We start from the raw sequence: 22,563 nt of genomic DNA, 5'->3' as shown, positions 1-22,563 counted from the left end.
CTCCCAGCAGCAGGAGGTCAGACTTGTGTCTGTGGTGGCAGCATCCATTTTGTGATGCTGAGGCTCGAGTGAACTTTAACCGGGGTTCACAGTTACATACATGTCGTGTCCCTCTAGAAGGGTGGAATGCTAACCCCGTCGCCAGAATTGGCGAGGGGTTAGTATTCCAATTCGTATGACACCTTACTCGACATGTTTTGATAAAGAGATACCAGAGTTGGCATATAACCGTGAGGATTATAATGCACTTAAGAGTATATGGTATGCGTTATCATGGAACAGCTATTAGGACTTGGTTCCGCAAGCTGGGCTCAGCTCCTGCCAGAACACCATCTCACAAGATTCCAAGCACTCTGCCTTCAGGATTGTTAAGGCCTGCCATAGTAGTGACTGATGGGAATACGAGTGTCAATTTTAGGGTTAGATATAGGTATACAATGTCTACAGCAAGGGGTGATTACACCACCTTGCCCCAGCTGTCGTGCAGCCAGTTGTGTCAGATTTAGATGGCCAGCCAGGGGTGGCATAATACATGCTGCAGCCCCTGGTAGGCCCTGGGTACACCTATGCCCCGAGTTACAGGGTCTGATAAGGTGGCCCAGTACCAATTGGTAAATGCACCTAAGGTACACGTGTCAATTTAGTGAGAGAACAGCAAGGCTGTGGGTCTGATTAGCAGGCCCACAGCCAGAGAAGTCATAAACCAGTGAAGCAAAAAGCAAAAATCTGGGGTGATCATAGGATTGCAGACCCTACTCTCCTACAATTGGCATGATCTTTTATCCTTCTCCAGGCTGCAGAAGCTCACTTTCATAATGCTTACAAGTTAAGGATAATTAATCTGCTAGTGTATTAATTAGGTCATTACTTACACTGGTATCTTATTGCAAATCATGGAGTCGGGTAACTCATCCAAAAAGGGAAGCTGGGTTATGATCCAGCTTGGCCTGGCTACACTTTTTTTATTGGAAGAAATGAAGGTGCAGAAGCTGGAGACCTTTGGAAGGCTGCCCTACGCCTCCACTCTCATCCACCCGCCCCCGGCCTCCTGTGGTATCCATCTGCTGGTGTATACACACCACCGTGGTGGTGGACCAGCTGTCCCCTGGAAACTCCCTGCATCCTGGCAGTGATCGACATCTGAATAGTCGCTTTGCCTGCTCGGAGCCGATAGCGGGGGCCCACCCGGGCTGGTTGCCATATGACACCTGTGTGGAGGCAACCTGCCTGGTTATCGAGTCGGATAAGCGAACGCCTGCGGCAAGATTTATGGCTGTATGGCCCGAGGCCCTCTCTTGGACTGGGGGCCGTGGAGCAGGGCTTGGCCTGGACTGCCTGGGCCTCTTTCATGCGGGCTGCTAACTCGCCTGTGACCCACATGGGACAAACTGTTGCGCTGAAGCACCCATCTGCACCAGTGAGGAGTGATTGGCCCAATGGTTCCTCCAGCTCATAGAGCTTTGGCTGGGGTGGCCTGGGCCTCTGCTGAAGCATGAAGCCTGACTTGGGAACGGTCCTCATGCTGCAGCCTCAACGGTTCCTAACAGTAAGGAGATCTCGACCCGTCGGTATGCCCTGGGGGATACTACTGATCAGCTAATAGCTGCTATATGACCAGTGTAACTTTGCTCTATACTAAGACTGTACTCGCTGCTACTGACCCACTGTCATTATACCACTCTGCCCATGTGGCTGCCTTGCACAAACTGCACCCATCCAGGCTCAGTGGCTTAGCCTCCCTGCTTTCATTCTGCAACTCTTCAAATTGATAAAAATGTACTGGGCTACCGGAGGATCCCTGCATGGGAGTGCACCCTGGTCATCGAACTGGCAACTGTGATTTGGGTCCCCACCGCCCTTACTTGTGAATCGGCTATCGGTTGAGTGTACGTGGCCCTCCTGTGACTTCTGGTTGGAGGGGTAATGGCTGGTAGTGTCTGCCTCCATGTGTCACATCGAACACACGTCTGTACTGCTAGTGGGGGTATATGCCACAAACTATGATGACCCGCAATCCTATCACACTATGATAGCCAAATTAAACTGCTACAGTAATCTGCCTCAGCTTTTGGGTGGTGACTTTAACTGCATTCTGTTGCCTGCCTTAAACCACTCACGGGCAAACCTCGGCACCCATAACCTGCGGCCCGAGCAATATTAGCAACTGCTGAGCACGCTGGCCTGGGAGACCTCTGAGGCAGTCGTCGCCGCAGGTCAGGGATTACACATTACTTGCATCTACTACTGGCTCCCCTCACGCAGCCTCTAATCTGGGATTCTGCGGTGTAGCTACCTGTCCTGCACTTATTCTGATCATTCTACGGTCCAGCTGGTACTGGAAGATCCACGCCCTCGTGCTTCCACCTGGCACTTCCCGCAATATTCTCTGCTGGATGCGGTGTTTCGCAAGATATCTGTGGATACATTTGTTAATATTTGGGAGAGGTTCAAAGTTTATATATGCGGGGTCTCAATTTCCAAGCATGCAGGTGTTTTCCACTCTATCTGAGGCATATTGGAGGGGTTGGAGACAGAATTGGCTGAACTATAGCGCGCTCGGAGGAAGACCGCAGAAAGGAAGGTGGTGGGGGATATCAGGCCAAGCTAGAGGAATACCATGACCTAGCATAAAATGAGGTCAGCGATTGAGGTAAATACACGAAGGCCAGACATTATGGAGAGGGTGAGTGGCTGGGCACTATTCTGGCGTGACTTGATCGACCTAACCACTAAAATAGCAACATACTGTCCCTTATTGACAAGCAGGGCTTGCCTCTCCATGGGATCGACCAGGTGACAGATCGGAGTTGTCGATATTACTCCGACCTATACACCTCCTGAATCACATGATAAGCATGCCACAACTGACTATTTGACACACATTACCATGACATGGGTGACAAACACTCAGGGAAAGGCTTATGGTGCCCCTTTGACCCACTGACATTACTGCTAAGCTAAAGGATATGCTAAGCAGGAAGGCTGACTTGTCGCCTTTTACAAGGCACATTAAGATATGCTTGTGCCCCACTTGGTTAATTTAGTCAAGGAAATGTTCTGGAATGGCTGTATGTCTCCGACCATGCGAGAGGCCTTACTTGTCATCCTGCTCAAACCATGCAAGCCAGCAATGCATTGTTCATCTTATCAGCCACTGTCGTTATTGAACGTTGACAGGAAGATCTTAGCTAATCATCTTGTGCTCCTACTCTCTAAAATTGTAGCACCTGACCAGCCTGGCTTTATTACCTAGTCGGTCTCTCGCGTACAACCTCCACACTCTTTTTGGTACTATATTCAGAATTGATCCAGAGGTGTGTGCGGCGGCAGTCTTTTTAGCTGCAGATTAAGTCTTTGACTGTCGAATGGGGATTCATGCTGGTGGTGCTTCGCCGTATGGGTGACTTCTTCTAAAAACGGGTGCAGGTCCTCTATAAGGATCCAACGGCATGATTACGAATAAATGGTCGAGTGACACCTCCATTCGCTATTACAAGGGGCACTCATCAGGAATGTCCATTATCTCCGCTGCTTTACGCGCTCATGGCAGAGCCCTTAGCCTGTGCCTTGCAGAAATATCTTGTGCACGGAGGCATTAGATTACCAAATTACAACATAATAGTGTCGGCCTACGCAGATGACACACTGCTATATGTTCGGGACATAGACCTTAATCTGAAACCAGTTCCCCAGGAGGTTGTTTTTTTCAGTGGTCATTCCCGATTTTTCGGTGGCCATTCGGGATTGCGCATTATCTGGGACAAGTCCTTTTATTTCCCCTCACTGCCTCCACAACAATGATACAGATGAAGTACGAGTCAGTACAACGACCGAATCAGTGTGCTATCTGGGCACCCAGACAGACAGAGGTAGTGATGCGTTAAAAAAACTTCGTAGAGCAATGCACCGCCTCCCTGAAGCTGTGGTTCGCTGGATCTGGTTACTCCTTTGTTTCTATGGCCAAACAGTCTTTATAAAGATGGTTGTGCTACCTCACTTTATTTTTTAATTCGCAAATATCACCTACTGCTTCCAGGTGTGGTCTACCGAATATTGGGCACCCTGCTGTCTTGCTTAGCATGAGCGGATAAACAGTTGCGCATGAGAAAGGATACTTTCACTTTGCCTTACAAGATGGGGGGTGTGGGGGGGGGGGGGGGGGGGGCGTGATGGCTCCAGATTTTTAAGCCTATTACAGAGCAGCACAATGCGCTTTTGCTCATTACTGGATACACGGCCCAGCAGACATGCCCCATTTCTGGCTGGAGAGGGATGCAGCATCCCCTTAAACATCTTCTCAATTTCGGTTCAGCAGACCAGTGCATCGATTTCATATCCTGGACCCCATAGGCACTATACAATGTCTTTGGATAAAGACAATGGTCACAAATTCCAGGCCCCTGCTTTACTTGCCACAACTCCCTTTGTAGTGGTGCCTCTGGGTTCCACTGGGACAGGAGAAGGCAGATGTGAGGCCCTGCGAGGAATAGGAATTTTGTGTATGGGTGACATTTTTGAAGCCAGAGTACTGCGTGATTGGCCCGAGGTCGGCGCAACGCACCTAATATATTTGCACAGTTCCACTACTACAGAGAACGTCACAATACAGGCCATTAGATAACACTATCAGAACCCCTGGAATTGCCTGCACTCACATACTTACTGCAGGTGTCCTTCCACAAGAGTGCGGTTGCGACGTTATTCACCCACTCGCAGGGAGTCCGGCAGCCTATTGCAGTGAAGGCTCGCTTCGACAGGCAAGAGGACCTGGGCATAACCATCACCGACACTCAATGGGCACACTGTTCTGTAGTTCGCACAATGTCACTGACTGGACACCAGTGCTTGGTGAACTAAGTTCCTCAACCGAGTATATGCCTCAGTATGCAATGCTTTTGGTTGATATGCTTTGAGTCGTGTCATGAGGGAGATAGCGGGTGGGGATACCTCATACACCCTTGACAGCACTGCTGGGTTACGAAAAAGACATCCATAAGGGTAGTCTGCTCATCGCAGCTAAAAGATTCCTGCTTGTACACCATCAGACAGCGATGCTCTGGATAAAGGTGCCTCTACCTACCATGATGAAGGGCCCACTGACATGGCATACTGTAACACCCAATCAGACGCATATCATGACTTGATGCCACCATGCAGCCGCACTAAAGATACATGGGGCCCCATATCAGGAGTACCTGATGCTCACCCAGAATTCAGGTGCGGCACAGATGGAGGAGTGAGGTTGGTTGATGAGTGCCTATTCATAGTCACGCCTGACTAGATACTACGGAAGACTGTGTGGGTGGTCTGCGTAGGATTAGATTATACCAAGTCAAGATGCTAGTTGCTGTTCTATAACATTACACTGTTTATGGTTACCCCCGAAACGCATGCACTGAATAATTTTCAATTTTCTCAGTGTTACCCATGATGTTTGCTAAATGTACATTTCTATATCTGGCCGCTGACAATCAGCTTGCATCTTCAACAATAGCAATGATTCTTGTCTTTACTTATAATGCCATGCCTGTGCCAGATTTGCAGTTTCATAATGGCTGAATGTTAACTTATACGAAACAAAATAAAGTTTTAAACAGAAAAACAGTCTAACAAGCATTCAGGGCCTGTTGCCAGGGTTAGGACCAAGAGACAACTGTTGCCTCCCTATGGCCAAACACATTTTAAAAAAAAAAATAGAACCCAACTGCCAATTTTTATAAGTGTGGTGACACGAAAGAACCAATCAGACAAAATAAAGGCAATAACTGTCACATCAATTCACATGCTGACATTTTATCCTCCTTTGCAAGTGTCCATATTAACATGGCAGCGACCTTAATATAGACAACGACAATAGATCAGCCTAGATAGTTGGCATACATGATGCCAACACGTGTGCATGTTTAACTTTCTAATCAGAAAGGAGAAAGAGGTGGCAGGTAAGCATACAATAAAAATAGAAGAGGTTTAAATGGGCCCTGTCATTGGGTTATGGAAAACCATACCGATTAGGATATTGCCTCCACTCCCAGAAGGCTTTTCGCTTCATCATAGGTTGTAAACTGGCCTGAGGTTAAGCTTAGGTTGCATTTTATTTCTAGAGCGCACACGCACCATATTTTCTTGGCACTGTTGGTAATAACACAACTGGACGAAAATTCAAATACATCAAGAGAAAATAAGAGCTCCCATCCAGAATACATAAAAGCTAATCGTGAGAATTAGTACTTTGTAGGATTCCAAGTGAGATTTTGTCATTAGTAGGAAAGGTAAATGTACATCTGTTTCACTTAAAAACTCCTCCAAAAAATCACGATTACCTACAAATAAACCATTATGATCTGTGGGTTCTGCTGAATACATTTCTATCTGGATACTCATAGAGGACTTTTCTTGCGATCGTTGTTTGATTACTATCGTTAAGTCTGCAGAATCCTCAGGATGTCCAACCAACATCAGCTAGAAAATCCCAAATGTTTCTTTTGTGGAAGATTATTGCACTCACAGGCTGTGGGACAGACTCATATTTAGGAACTGCGTCAGAAGCCGAGGTTTCCGCAAATGTGGAAAACATTTTTAAAGCAGAACCTATTCCTTTAATGAGCAGTGAATGCTTTTATATGCAAAATATTTATCATACTGGAATGCTAAAGCAGAGAAGGAATTCTGCTTCCCCTTGCAATCCATCATTCCAGCACATTCGCAGCCATTCTCAGGGTGTTAAAATATGCAGCTTGCCTAATTAACCTTCAACAGGCAGGCTGTTTTGTGGCACCTTGCAAAAGGAAAATTTGCAATGCAATCCATTAGTTCTCATGTAGCACAAACATTTGCACATCCATTCTCAAACCAGTCATTGAGCACAATGGACATTTAGGTATGTGAAATAATATTCATACCTCAGACCCAGTGTTCCTAAATAAACTAACATATTTAGCACAATGTGAAATAAGTGAGCTCTTTAATTAGGTTTCAGTAGAGGGGACATTTACAACAAACTAAAAGGAGAGTGGATGAATGCTGTTTAACAGAAGACAACTGGTATCCCTTTAAGGAGCATTTATTGTGAAGAGCTGTGGCTAGCAACACCAAGACGTCAATGTTACATAAAAACAGTATGCACTGTTGCCAAAAGATGACAAATACAAGAATAAATCAACCACTTCTCTTCACATTACAAAGCATGCAAGAACTGAGTAGTTAAGGTGGTAAGATATACAATTAAATAACATCCAACAAATATGAAAATGTTGTCATGCCTAATGTTAATAGACCGAGAGGAAAGGTTCAACTGCTAAGCAATACACTTTCATGAGCTTTACACCTTTTTTTTTTTTATAGATCGCAGTACCTGGTAAAATATCCGACACTTTAGTCGAGGTTCATTTGAAAATTCTCTTTCTTTTCTTGTTTGCAGTTCTGTTGATAATGGTTCTTTCACAGCTGTAATAAAAATAATTCCTATGTTAAGTGCGCATTTTAGCTAGTCCTACTCTCATGAACAAATTGTTAATCACTGCAATGGTTATTCTAAAAGCCAAGTGGTAACAACGTCTACTAAATAACCACCTGATGAATTTTGTTATTTTTAAAATTGTTAAAGTACAAAACTCTGAGATCTGTTTGATAATTTTTGTTAAATACTTTCAATAAATCAAAAATGAACAATTTCACTACCTGATTCTTTCAGATATATCGAACTGTGAAAATGGATAAAACTGCTAGCGATAAAGAAGGAAGCTGCAACAACCCTGAATATGTTTGAGCGGTTATGCAACAAATGGGATGGGAAAAAGTTTTGTATTAAGTCTTAGAAGTCATGGAATTGTGCAATGTATGGAGGGTGCATTGGTCAATAGAGTGTGGCTGGTAAGGAAGCCTCTTACAAACTGATTGAGATGGTACTATACACATATGAGATTTTATCAGTGAGACGGAGGTAACAAACGACTTCCGGTCATGGTCGTGCTCCAGGCACCAAAGGCACACGAGGTGCAGGTCTGTGACCGACATCAATTTGTGACAGGAGTCGTAAGCCTGAAGCCAGTCCAACTTGACATACCTCCGTGCACCAGGAGTCGATCGACTCAAAAAAGGTGTTGACAAAAGTTACAAATAAGGAGTCAGAAAGTGACTTGAGGTATCACTCTCTCCGGATCTGCGTCAGTGGTACAGCTACAAAACGATTTCTCCGGATCCAGTCTGATGCCTAGGGGTAATTCTAAGGTAAGGAATCTATAAATAATAGTCTCTTTAACCCCTTTGCTGCTCATGACGAGCTTAGCTCGTCATGCAGTACACTGGTCGTGTGATTATGACGAGCTGAGCTCGTCATGAATAATGGGAAATCAGATAATGCAGCGCCGCAGGGGAAAACCTCTAGCAGACAAGGTGTTAATATGATGCTAGACAATTACTATAACTATCTCAAACAAGTGAAAGATTTTAGAGAAATATTTATGGAGTGTGTGGCATAATTGCTCCAGAATCTGAAATTCAAACAGTACTCAACAACATTTAATTTTGTACACGGGCAACTGAGAATGTTAACTACAAACTCACTTGTGCAATGCATGTCGCCAATTGAGTTTGTACTTAACATTCTCAGTTGCCCTTGTAAAAAATTAAATGTTGGCAGTACAATTCTTCAGGCCAGGAAAAAATAAGGACTAAAAGTGTCAAGTAGCTCCTCACTTTCAGGAAGATCATGCCAGTAAGGATCGTGACTTGAGATATTTTGTTATTGATTCTGTGGCTGTGTATTTTTGTAAGTTTTGACACTATTTATTTTGTGTTGATGCCATATTGTAATGCCTTACATTTGTGACATCTTTTTAAACCACTGCCACTCATTAACCAAGCTCTTCTTTCAATAACTTGTGGACTCCTCCTGAACATTTATTGCTTCATGGATTTAGCTCACCTGAAAGTGATGTGTGGTCTGTTGCGGACCTTTTTACCCATAACAGGGTCACTTTTTATAAGGAGACAATATTTACACTGAATTCTCCTAAAAGGCACCTTAGTCCTGACTAAATCTTGTGTTCAGACGACACTCTTGCTCCTTAATTTCAGACTCGGATTTCAGATAAAAGAGGAGCTTTATATGATTGATCAAACCGGCTTTCCACTTCACTTCTCAAATAATTTACTTGCTATACACTCTGTTGAAAACACTGCGCTAGTTCATCCTGCGTCTCATTAAGTTCTGCACTGTAACTATAACTATACCTTCTCTTTATCCTCATTAAGTTCTGTACTGTAACTATGACAATAACTTCTCTTTATCCTCACCTTTTCTGCAAGTTGCATTTAAGAGCATTTGGATGAGAACTGGAAGCATGTAAAATTGTATAACAGCAGTTGGTTTTCTGCACAATTGTGTGCGCAATTCTACAATTTCGCACATACAAAATCAAGTCTAGAAAGTGAACCTCATGTGCACTGAAATTACTTGTGAATTGCAAATTTAATGTTGATTTTGTTTTATTTTGCAACACTAAGCACCCTGTCCATATTACAAATAAATAGCATATATAAAGAGTCCATAGGACTACATGATATTCCAATTTTCTGGCATATTTTGAAATTGATGTGGAGTATTTGAGAAAGGAAAATGCTGCTTACCCAGTATGCATCTGCTGTTGGCATGTGAGCTGTAGATCACATGCTGTGCATAGACTAAAAAGCAGTTACGTCCCAAAGCGGTGACTAACCTGTAGCTGTTGCAGTGGTTTGAAATAGTGTAACTAAAACTGCTTGGCCCATCCTAGCTTGCTGACTAGCTAACACATCTACACAATAGTGTTTTGTGAATGTGTGAGTTATATACCATGTTACAACTTTGCAGATGTCATCTATGGGTATGTTTCCTAAAAATGCCATAGAAGCCCCTAGTTTGCGAGTGGAGTGTCTCTAGGGGGAATAGTTAAAGTTATTTTTGCTTTTGCATAGCATATTTGAATGCACTTGACTATCCACCTTGCAATGCCTGATTTCGATATTGGATTGCCTTTATGTGGTGGAGCAAAATCGGCAAATAGCGGTTTTGTTTTGCGGAAAGTTTTTGTCCTTTCTATATAGTATAGAATCGCTCTTTTCACACCTAAAGTGTGTAAAGCATGTTCCGCCACAATCTGGTTGAGGGAAGAACACAGGCAACTCAACAGATTGGTTGATATGAAAACAGGGCTCGACAAATCCACTCGCCCGCTCGCATTTGCGAGGGAGAATGGATGAGGACGAGCTATTTTTAGGTCCTACTCGCCCTTTCTGGCGAGTAGGAAGTCAAACTAACTTTTGTCCTCTGTCTTTGAAAACAGAGCAAAAGTGACAAGATAACATGATTTAAAGGCATTTTTATTGCTCATGAAGGGAATGAGCAATAAAGATGCCTTTAAATCATGTTATCTTGTCACTTTTGCTCCGTTTTCAGAGACGGAGGTCAAGTGGGTTGCAGTCAGGTCGAGGGGATTTTCCATGGTACTAGACCAGCAGGACTAGTACCATTTTTCGGATTTGTCGAGCCCTGTATGAAAAACCAAATTACCTTTAGTAGAAATTCAGGGTTGGTCCGAAGAAAAACTTTGTTCTGATGTATTTGTAAGAATGGTTCTTCTATAGTTAGTACCTGATGCTCACCCACTCTCCTCAGAGATGTTATAGCTATGAGGAAAGCTACCTTCCAAGTAAGAACTTGTATTTGACATCTATGCAATGGTTCAAAGGGTGGATCCATTAGCCTTTGTGAGGACAATGTTGAGATTCTACATTGGAGCTGGTGAAAGCCTTGGAGAAATGATTCGCTTAAGCACCTCCATGTAAGCTGTGATGACAGGCTCTCTAAAAAGAGACAGATGTTGTCTGTTCTGTAGGTATGCAGCAAGATGTAAGCGTATGGAAGAGTATGCTAAATTGGAACGCTGCACATGTAGTAAATAGCAAATTATGTTTTGAACTGAAGCATCCAGTGGATCTATTTGATTGTTATTACAGTATATCACAAATCGCTTCCACTTTGCTGCATAGCATGCTCTTGTGGTAGGACGTCTGGCCTCTTTGATAATGTTCATGCAGTTTGGCAGATGATTAAGGTAGCCAAACTTTAAGATTTCAGGTGCCAGATCGCAAGGTTGAGATGGCTGGCATCTGGATGTCTTATCTCTCCAGGGCTCTGAGTGAGCAGTTTGGAGTGAGGTGTAGATTTTGGTGAGGAACTGAGAGCTCCAACATGGTTGTCAACCCGGCTTGTAGGGCCCATGTGGGAGAAACTAGGATTAATGTCAGGGACGCCTGTCTGAGCTTCCGAACCACTGATGGAATGAGTGGGAGAGGCGGAAAAGAGTAGGCAAATATTCCTGACCAATTCATCCAAAGTGCATTGCCCTTGGAGGGAAGTGCGCATGTAGTTGCCTCTGCCTCTTCCCTTACCATTGTTTCCTCTAAAACCTCACTATAAATATCCTCTTGATGAGGGCAATTGGTTGTTGCCTTTGTCAGAGAAGAGGGATTTTTTGTGGTAACATTTTGGAACCACCCCTATAAGGAGCGGCGAAAGGAACCTCTATTAGTAGGTAATTGTAAAGCCCCATGGACTTTGCGACTTCAGTGTCTTTTTTCATTTTTTCCAGTGAGGTGTCAACTGCTGGACCAAAGAGGTGTACTTTATCAAAGGGCTGATTGAGAATGGAGGCCTGTACCTCAGGTTTGAAACCTGATATTCTTAACTATGGCTGTCTGCTGTGTCTGCTGCATCTAATGCGCCCTTGATGGAGGTATTGGTGATACGTTTTTCTCTCGTATAAGAACATTTACCTTAGATTTGTGCTTATCAGGCAGAAATTGGATACTTTTTTCCAGCTCATCATAATGAGCGCTATTTTATCTGGTTAGCAAAGCCTGAGCATTTGCAATGTGCCAGTGATTAGCTGCCTGTGAGGCTACCCTTTTGCCAGATGCATCAATTAACTTGCACTCCCTATCAGGAGGAGGGACCTCACCTGGGTCTGTGAGTTTGCTCTCTTACGAGCATTAGAGACCACAAGAGAGTCTAATTGCAGCTGACCCTTGATGTAAGTAGGATCAGTAGGCGCTGGCTTATATTTTTTCTCAACCCTAGGCATGATGATTCTTGCCCCGACGGGTTCTTTGAAAACCTCATCTGCATGCTTAAGCACCCATTAAGCATTGGTAATGTATGTGTACTTTTTTGAGTGGAGCTTAAGGTATCAAACAAGAAGTCCTTTTCTAAAGCCTCCTCATGTAGTTCCTCCCCATGGTAAAGAGCAGCCCTGTTAAGAAGTTCAATGTAACCTATATTGTCATAAGGAGGCGATGGCCTGGATGGATATAAGTCAGGGTCAGTGTCTGTGTGTGGATCAGTATCATAATCCTCCCATGGGTCAACATCTTGTGGCCTATCCTCATCCCCATCCCCTTCAGCCTGTGGGTCAGTTGATAGTGGTGGTGGTGAATTAGTGGGTGTAATGAGTAGTTGCGGATTAGTAGGTGAAGGAGGTGGACCATAAGGTGGGGACGACTTTGTACCCATATTCCTTTTCTTCAGGGGCACGTGATGCTCATACTGATGGGCAAATTTCCTTTTTTGTGGCAATTTGGCATGAATATGTCCAGCATTGGCTTAATAACCAGTTCTTTTTGCTTCGGATCCGGAGGTAGAACATCGGACTGAGGCTCTTTTGTCGGAGTCTGTAGTCTTTTTCTCTTTACTTCCGGTTTTCGGTATCAAAGGTTTCGGTTCCGAACTCTTCTGCATCGAAAACTTACGCTTCGACAAAGATGGAACATGGACAAGCATGGTTTTCAGCGTTGGCGATTTTGGCTCAGCGCCAGCATAGGACCGACTCGAGCCGGAAGGCTTTTCTTTGTGTTTTGGCGATAGGCCCGCTGGCCGGGTGTTCGAAACTTTTCTCGGCCCACACGCAGAGGAAAGACTGGAGCCTTTTTCGGTTTTCAATGATGGAGCAAGGGGGTTTCTGTACTCTCGGTACGCTGATCTGGTGTAACTTGCGCCTCTTCTTCCATGTCGGAGTCGGCCTCGGAGATACGTTCCTCTTCCTCGGCTCCTTGATCGTGTGTTTCTTATCTGTCGGAATCTTCTCCGAAGATGTCCAGTACGGAGTCGCCTTGGTGTTGCATCTCGTGATGTCGAGCCCAACGGTCATGAAGGTTCTCCTTTGATCAAAACGATCTGCACGCGTTGGTCTTTCTCGCAGTGTTCTGGGGACAAACAGATTGTACACTTCATGCAGGTCAGTGAGCGGAAACTTGGCACAACACCCTGGACAGAGCTTGATTGGAGTCTGTTCCATCGACTGCTTGTGAGCTCCACGAGCTTTCCCATCTAAGATTCTTGGTTATAAACGATATACAGAAAATGAAAAACGCGATCGAGAAACAATACCGTCTAGGGTAGTGGACTGTGCGTCGAAGGGAACCTGAGAAATGGTGCCGAACCGGGGCGCAGCAATTTACACCTGAACCCGATGATGGGAAAAAACAATCTGACAATGGAGTCGATGCCCATGGGCACTATCACAAAAAGGAGGAGTCACCAACCTCGTGACTGGAAAAGACTTCTACGAACAAAAACAATGTGCAAACATCCGGACCCAACACCAGATGGCAGGCTATGCAAAGCATGTGATGTACAGCTCACATGCCTTGAACAATGGCTTTCTATGAACAATTCTATTCCTACTGAACTTTGTGTGCAATGAGGGTTTCCCATATATCTGTGGTTAATTGTTAATGTGAACTAGGCTACCTGTTAAGTGTATTGAATAGGGTAAATGTTGCACATAACACATGCTTGCTACACCTAAGGGAGTTGTATCTGTTATGGTATTAATGATGCTTCATTTTATTTTCTGAGCTATTTTGTAGTTACTTTCAGGCCTCCAATACCATACTACTTTATAATGTGTACAAAAGAAGCTTGAATGATTGATGTAATATTTGAGGTCATAAGCAGTGCATGGTGGGGGCACAAGTTCTATTTAGCTCAGCTAACTACAATTGGGGAATTTATGTGTTTTTTTTAGTTCAAAACATTAATGTCACTGACATTCACCTAATTAAAACGTTACTTTACCCTATTTCATTTTTTGTGTGAATTTCTAGTTTAAAGAAAAAAAAACAACTAAGTAATAACTTATTACCATAAATGATAACCCCGTCCCCTGCAGCCAGGCCCTGTGGCAAACTGTAAGAAAGTGCCCTCTTTTTGCATGGTTGCCCCCACTTTTGGCCAAACTGTTGATGTACTTTGACTGAATGTGCCCTGAGTTCCTGCCAACCAGGTACCCAGGGGCTATGTTCTTTCCCTAAAAATGCATTAATACAAAACCCAATTGGCACTCTTGGCCACATGTACATCACTTGTAAATGGTACCATAGGTACCAGGGGCAGGCCACGGAAGGCCTCTAAGGGCTGCAGCACTTATTGTGCCACCCTTAAAGGCCCTGTGCTTTTACAGACACACTGCCATTTCAGGCTGCCTGTGATGGTACAGAACAAAGTGAAGAGTCGCCATAGCACAAATCCCTGTGTGCCATGCCTACAACCCACAGCCCTGGCATAGGTCAGCCACCCCTCTAGCTGGGTGCACTATACCAGTGGTGAGGGTACATGTGCATGAGCCTCGTACCCCTACAGTGTCTAAACCAAATCTTAGACATTGCAAGTGCAGTAATGCCATTAAGAGTATATGGTGCTGGGATTTGTCATTATGAAATCTACAGCACCATAGTGACTTTACTGAAAACTGGGAAGTTTGGAATCAAACTTCCCAGCACATTAAACCCACACGGATGCCAGTGTGGAATTTAATGAAAAAGGCACTGAGATGACATCTTAGAGAAGCCCCCTGAAAAACAACCTAACTAGTGTACTGGCTGCTCGCCAACTGCCACCACCAGACATGTTTCTGGACACCTGGGTCAAGAGCCTGCTGCTCTCGGGGGTCTGGAACAATGCACACCCTGGTACGAAGTGTCAAGCCCCCTCCCCCAGGACGAGCAGGGTCCATGAAGGGGAAGCTTCAAAAGCTTGCAGCCTTTGTGAGGTATCCCAGCCCTTTGCTTCTTCCAGCAACTGCCCCCCACCGGTTCTGACCCCCACTTTGAACGGGAGAATTGGCGGGAAGATCAAGTGAGGAAGTGAGGTGTGCCCACCTGTGCCAACCCCACCCCTAAAGTGGGAGAGGCGAGGTAAAGCACAACTCTCAATCCCCGCCATCTTGCAGATGGGGGGACCCAGCCAACCATTGAGGGGCATAATAGGGGTGTACCTATCCCCAGGAAGGGACCCATTGGTCCCGATCTGTACCTACCTGTAACACCCCTAAATTTAGTATTTAGGGGCAACCCTCAACCTTCCCTCCTCAGACAAGAACTAATTAGAAGAAGGGAAGATGAACTACCAAAGATGCTGTGCTAAACTAAGAAGAGGACAATGCCCACTGACTTGGTCCCAGCCCTACCGGCCTGTCACCACCTCACACCTGCTCAAGAGAAATTCCAGTGTGTCCTGCAGACCCCAGAGGACCTGCCCTGCCTTCCCAAACCAAGACTGTCTCACGTGAGCAATGGATTTGCTCATTGACAGACTCTGGCTCCGGTCAAATGCTCGAGTCTGCACCACACTGCACCCGAAGCCCACGCCCAAGTTCAAGTGGTCTAACACCGCAAGGCGGACTACCGGGCGATCCTGACCCACTGACTTGCCCCTGCCCTACCGGCCTGTCCCCACCTCAAACCTGGTCGAGCAAAATTCCGGTGTGCCCTGCAGCCCCCAGAGGACCAGCCCAGCCTTCCCAAACCAAGACTTTGTCTCACGTGTGCACCGGATTTGCTCACCCACAGACTCTGGCTCCGGTCAAACGCGCAAGTCTGCAACACACTGCACCCGAAGCCCACAGCCCAAGTTCGAGTGGTCTAACATCACAAGGCAGTTTCTCCAGCGAACCTAACCCGAGATCTGGTTATCTCTGACCTGTCTCGAATCTACAATCAACGCCTTCAGTCCCTTCCTGGAGAATTCCCCCGACCACAACCAGGGCTGGAAAGAAAAACCAGACTACTAAAGACACCCCTACACCCGACGTCCCATGCCTTGGGTGGCCAAACCGACTGTGTCCCAGCATCCCCACGCATCCCAACTTACCTCTCCAACCAGTGGTGTCCTCCAGAAGATCTTCGTCCCCGAGCCTGCAGTGTTTGTTGCAACCAGAGAATCCTAATTGAAAACACGGTACCAAACGTCAAACCAGCACCCTGCACCCGGTTGCCCCTACGCTGCTGTGCGTACACTGTGTGTTAAACCGGATCCCTCTTTGAACAAGCACTGTTAAAGTTAGAGCTATTGGCATTGTTCATGACATTATTTTCATTTATGTTTTTATTTTTAAAACATAAATAAATGGCATTGTCATTTACAATGCCAATAGCTTACTCGCAAATGCGAGACCTATTGCATTTGCACCCACACACAAAGCCACCCACACAGAGCCACCCACACACACACACAGAGCCACCTACAAAAACAGCTACCCACACAGAGCCACACACACAGACAGACAGGGCCACACACAGATAGACAGAGCCACACACAGACAGACAGACAGACAGAGCCACACACAGACAGACAGAGCCACAGACACACAGGGCCACAGACACACACAGACAGACAGGGCCACACACACACACACACACACACAGACAGACAGACAGGGCCACACACAGACAGACAGACAGACAGACAGACAGGGCCACACACACACACACACACACACACACACACAGACACACACACAGACAGACAGACAGGGCCACAGACACACACACACACCGACAGACAGAGCCACACACAGACAGACAGAGACAGACAGAGCCACACACAAACAGACAGACAGAGCCACACACAGACAGACAGAGACAGACAGAGCCACACACAGACAGACAGAGACAGACAGAGCCACAGACACACACAGGGCCACAGACACACACAGACAGACAGACAGGGCCACACACACACACACACACACACACAGACAGACAGACAGGGCCACAGACAGAGGCATACAGACAGACAGACAGAGCCACACACAGACACACAGACAGACAGAGCCACACACAGACACACAGACAGACAGAGCCACACACAGACAGACAGAGCCACACACAGACACACAGACAGACAGAGCCACACACAGACACACAGACAGACAGAGCCACACACAGACACACAGACAGACAGAGCCACACACAGACACACAGACAGACAGAGCGAAATGCGTTACTTACCTGTAACAGCAGTTATCCAGTATTGGTGTCTTTCATAGATTCACATGCCTGAATCATTCCCCGTCGTCGAGACGGGAGCCTCCGGTAAATAAAAGAGTAATGTCCATAGACATACATAGAGAGAAAGGGTCTAAGGGCCTCCCCTTAGTAGCCTTTTCTTGTCCTTATGTAAAAAGGACCAAACTCTCACAGTCAGCCAATCAACTCCGACCTCCCTCTAGAACCTTCCTGGGAGGAGCCTCAGTCCCTCAGATTTTCGTACGCACCCAGCTAGGTTGGCGTAATATAGTCCGAGAGGGAAGTGAGTCCTTCCAGGGGAGGCGGGAGGGTTGCATGTGAATCTATGAAAGACACCAATACTGGATAACTGCTGTTACAGGTAAGTAACGCATTTCTTATCCAGTATTAGGGGTGTCTTTCATAGATTCACATGCCTGAATCAGAATAGCTAGCAATCATAGTAGCACATTTGTAAAGTAGAGTTGCTCTGCCGTCATGTTAGATCATGCATATAATATCATACAACAAGGAGACAGCATAGATCGAACATCATCAGAGCAAGAATGTGCATACCTGGAAGGCGGGATGTAGGAAGGCTCACCTTACTGAAAGAGATGGCGAAGCACCGCCTGGCCCACTGCCGCATTCTTCTGGAGTTCGATATCCAGGCAATAGTGTCTGGAGAAAGTATGCGGTGACTTCCAGGTCGCCGTTCTGCAGATGTCCAGGATCGGCACTCCAGCGAACAGTGCTGCTGACGTGGACATCGCCCTGGTTGAATGAGCCATAACATGATCATTCAAAGGCCGGCCGGCCTTGTCGTGGCAGAATGAAATTGCAGAGGAGATCCATCTGGAGATAATGTGCTTCGTGAGAGGCAGGCCCATTCGTGGTCTGCTGTATGCCACAAACAGTTGTGAAGATTTCCTGAGAGCCTTAGTCTTGTCCAGGTAGAACTTTAGGCATCTCATAAGGTCCAAAGAATGCAGCGACCTTTACGCTGCTGTTGAAGGGTTGGCAAAGAAGGACCTAAGGACTATTGGTTCATTGAGATGAAAGTCCGAAGGTACTTTTGGAATGAACTTAGGGTTTGGTCGCAGTATCACCCTGTCATGTCTGAATTGCATATATGGTTCCTGAATGGACAAGGCTTGCAGCTCGCTAACCCTTCTGGCCGATGTTAGAGCGAGCAAGAGCGCTGTCTTCCATGAGATGTGTTTAAGAGATGCCCGATAAATGGGCTCAAACGGGTGACGCATGAGTTGGTTGAGTACCAGATTCAGCTGCCATGTAGGAGGTACTTTCCGAGGCCTCGGAAAGGCTCTGTATAGCCCCTTGAGGAATTGCTTGACCAGCCGACTTGACCACAGAGAAGGTCCTGTGACAGTTCTGGTGAACCTCGAGATAGCTGCCAGGTGAACCTTGATGGACGCATGCGCCAGTCCCGACTGAGCCAAGTGCAGGTGGTATGGTAATATCTGTTCAGGTGTGATGGTGAGGGGCCGTAGGCCCTGGTCGGAACACCAAATGCAGAACCTCTTCCATTTGAGACTGTAGGTTTTGTTCGTACTGTCTGCCCTTGCTTTGGCTAATACATCCCTGCAGTCTTGTGGGATATTCAGGCCACCGAACTCTCTGTGCTCAGGAGCCAGGCTGATAATTTGAGCGATTGGAGGTTCGGGTGCTGCACTTGCCCGTTGGACATCGTCAGAAGGGTCGGGTGTTGTTTCAGGCGAATCGGTGATCTGATGGAGAGTCGAAGCAGATCCGAGAACCAGTGTTGCCTCGGCCAGAACGGGGCAATTAGGATCAGGGTACATGGTTCCACCTTCATCTTGCTGAGGAGCCGTGGGATCATCGGGAATGGAGGAAAAGCGTATGCAAAGGCGCTGTACCATCCGATGGAAAATGCATTTCCTAGTGATCCTTGTTGGGGATGCCAACTTGCGTAGCTTGGGCATTTGGCGTTCCTCTTGGTGGCAAAGAGGTCGATGTTCGGGACTCCCCATAGAGAAAAGATGTGAGTGAGGGCGCTGTCTGAAAGTTCCCACTCGTGGGAGAGGGATTTTTGCCTGCTCAGGGCATCCGCAATGGTATTGTCCTTTCCTGGGACATATTCCGCTTTGAGCGGGATTCCGTGCAGCACTAGCCAGTTCCAGATCTTTTGCGATTCGAGTGAGAGAGAGAGCGCGAACGCGTTCCCCCTTGTTTGTTGAGATAGTACATCGTCGTGGTGTTGTCTGTCCTGACGAGCACCGGGGAGTTCTGGATGCGTGGCAAGAAGGCTTGGAGAGCCAGATACACGGCTCTTAGCTCCAAAAGGTTTATATGGAGCGATTGCTCCTGAGTGTCCCATTTGCCGCTGATCTGAAGGTCCTGGAGAACAGCGCCCCATCCCTCTAGGGAGGCGTCTGTTATCACCAGCGGTGAGGCTGGAAGGAGGAACGGTAAGCCCACAGTTAGATTCTGGCGACGTTTCCACCATTGCAGAGCTTTGGACATTTTTTGTGTTATCCGAATAATGTCTTCGAAGGAGCCAGTGCTTTGAGTCCATTGGCTCGTGAGTGCCTCCTGCAGGGAGTCTGCATTCTGAGTCTGCAGTGCGGGATGAGGAGTATGCAGGAAGACATCATCCCCAGGAGGGAGGTGTAAGTCCGAACTTTCAGGTGCGTTTTTGCTGCCACAGCCGTGGCCAGGGATAAGATCTTGTCTGTCCTCTCTTTCGAGGGGAAGGCTCTTGTGCACTCTGTGTCCAATGTGGCCCCTAGGAAGGTAATCTTCGTTGCAGGGACCATGCAGGATTTTTTGAGATTGAGCGTCAATCCCAGATTCTGAAAGAGATTGGCGCAGGCGTTGGAGGATGTGACTGCGTCTCCAGGTGAGGGTGCTTTCACCAGCCAGTCGTCTAGGTAGGGGAAGACTTGGTGGCCCAGTTGACGCAGGAAGGCTGCCACTGGCGCAAGGCATTTCATGAAAATCCGCGGCGCGGACTTGAGGCCGAATGGCAGGACTTTGAACTGATAGTGACGGCCCGCCACCTTGAATCTCAGGAATTTCCAGTGATTTCTGAGGATGGGGATGTGGTAGTAGGCATCCTGGAGATCTAGTGATGTCATGAAATCTCCTTTCTCTAGAATGCCCAGAATTCTTGAATCGTCACCATCCTGAATGATTGGCTCCGCAGGAAGGTGTTGAGCGCCCGGAGATCCAGGATGGGCCTCCACTTGTTTTCTTTTTGCTGTACAAGAAAGAAGTGGGAGTAAAATCCTTTCCCCTTTGAGGATGCCGGTACCCTTTCGATTGCTCCTTTTTGTAGCATTGTCGAAAGCTCCTTGAGAAGCAGGCGCGGGTGTTTGTGTGTCCGTCTGCGTGGAGGGGTATTGGGAGGGATGGGGGTGAATTTGAGAGAATGGCCGAATCGAATAATTTGAAGAACCCACCGGTCCGTGGTGATGTACTGCCAATTGGTGAGGAAATGGGTCAGCTTTCCTCCAATTTGAAAGGATGGAGAGGGTGTTTGGACTGGCTGGAGTAGTCGGTCACTGGCGGCCGCCAGCGCCCCTCTTGGTATTTTTACCTCTGTAGCTAGATCTTCCAAACGAAGACTGGCGGCCTTGCTGTTGTTTGTTTTGGTATTGGCCTTTGTGATTGTATGAAAACGAGGACCTGTTCTGATAGGAGCCTCGATAGGAGGATTGACCTCTGGACCTGTTGCCCCGAAAGGACTGGTTTCTGGACTGCAGAGTGCCCAGTGCCCTTGCCGTGTCTGTGTCCTTCTTAATGGCCTGTAGTGCCTCGTCGATTTTTTCTCCAAAGAGGTGCTGGCCGTCGAAGGGCATGTCCAGAACCTTCGCTTGTACTTCCTGGCGGAATGATGTCGCTCTTAGCCATCCTAGGCGTCGCAGGACTGCAGCTCCCGCGAGTTGACGGAAGCCTGTCATGGCTGCGTCGATAGCACAGTCAATGAGTTCCGCTGCAGAAGATTGACCTTCCACCAGGAGCGCTTTCACCTCACCCTGGACTTCGTCAGGTAGTTCCTTCACGTAAGGGGCAATGTCCTCCCATAGCTGGCGATTGCAACGCCCCAACAAGGCAATGGAGTTGGCCACCTTGATGGACATGGCTGATGTGGATGTGAAACGTTTTCCAATCGTGTCAAGTTTCCTGCCCTCCTTGTCCGGGGGAGCGGACAGTGGTGAGGAAGGGTTGCGGGAGTGTTTCTGGGCCGCCTGCGTCACCACCGAGTCCGGTTTGGGGTAACCATTGAGGCAAGCCGCCGCAGTAAGTGGTGCTCTGTATTTCTTGTCTAGGCGTGGGACCACCGCCGGTACAGAAGCAGGTGTTAGCATTAATTTCTTTCCTTGTTCCCACAAAAATTCTATAATTGGAATAGCCTTTGCGGATTTTTGAGTCTGTTCCTTAAAATCGTGCAGGAAACAGTCTGTTTCTGTTGATTCCACAGCCATGTGGAATCTTTTCGCTGCTCTCTCCACAAGCTTGTGGAAGCCGGCAATGTCCACCGGCGGGGAGTCCGCTTGACGTGGTTGTGGTGAAGCTGGGGATGATGCTATATATTCATCCTCTTCATCCTGGTCTGAGTGGTCCGAGCGTACCTCCTGGACCTCTCCTTCCTCTAGTTCCTCCTCCTCCTCATCATCGTCCGAAGAGACCACCACCTGAGGCTGGATGTCATGGTGGGTTTGAGGGTGATGCTGAGTTTGTTTTGGTGCGGACACTGGTACTTGGACTGTAGGTGTCTGATTCCCCTTGTCCTCAGGCGCAGGACTCTTAGGCGCCTGACCGCCTCTGTCCGCCTCTGGAAAGCGTTGCTTGTAGTCTTGTACAAGGAATCGTAAGTCATCAACAAGGGTCGCCGGTAAGCATATCATGGGGGTGACTTCCGTGCGGACACTAGTATGGACAGAGTGTTCCTGATAGGTGAAGTCTTCCTGTTCCTCATCAGTGCTTTGGCATTTTATGTGAAGGTCCGAGACTGAAGTTGCGGGATCCAGATGGTCATCCTCTTCGGATTCTTCGCTTTGGAAGATTTCCTGAGGTGGTTGCTTTTCCACCTTGCTCGGAGACGTCGTTTCCGGGGTAATTTGTGGTTTGTTCGGTTTGCCAGACTGCATGTCAGAGCTTGTCGTCGTCGAGGGGACCGTCGACGGCGGCAGCATCAGGGTCGATACCTCCACCAGTTTCGATTTTTTCCATGGCTCCTGCAGTGCCCCCTTCGAC

General features: G+C 47.0%; 1 protein-coding gene across 1 annotated transcript in view; it reads right to left on the bottom strand.

Moving 5' to 3' along the window:
- The window catches only part of SUZ12 (SUZ12 polycomb repressive complex 2 subunit), a 910,103-nt gene that overhangs the window by 349,553 nt on the left and 537,987 nt on the right, over nucleotides 1-22,563 (bottom strand). The window contains exon 11 of the mRNA XM_086930882.1: nucleotides 7,352-7,443. Within this exon, the coding sequence (XP_086787008.1) occupies nucleotides 7,352-7,443 (92 nt within the window). The remainder of the gene's footprint in view (nucleotides 1-7,351; nucleotides 7,444-22,563) is intronic.

This window comes from Lissotriton vulgaris, chromosome 7 (genome assembly GCF_964263255.1).
Source record: "Lissotriton vulgaris chromosome 7, aLisVul1.2, whole genome shotgun sequence".
Classification (NCBI taxonomy): Eukaryota; Metazoa; Chordata; class Amphibia; order Caudata; family Salamandridae; genus Lissotriton; species Lissotriton vulgaris.
This window is presented reverse-complemented; position numbering and strand designations above follow the sequence as displayed.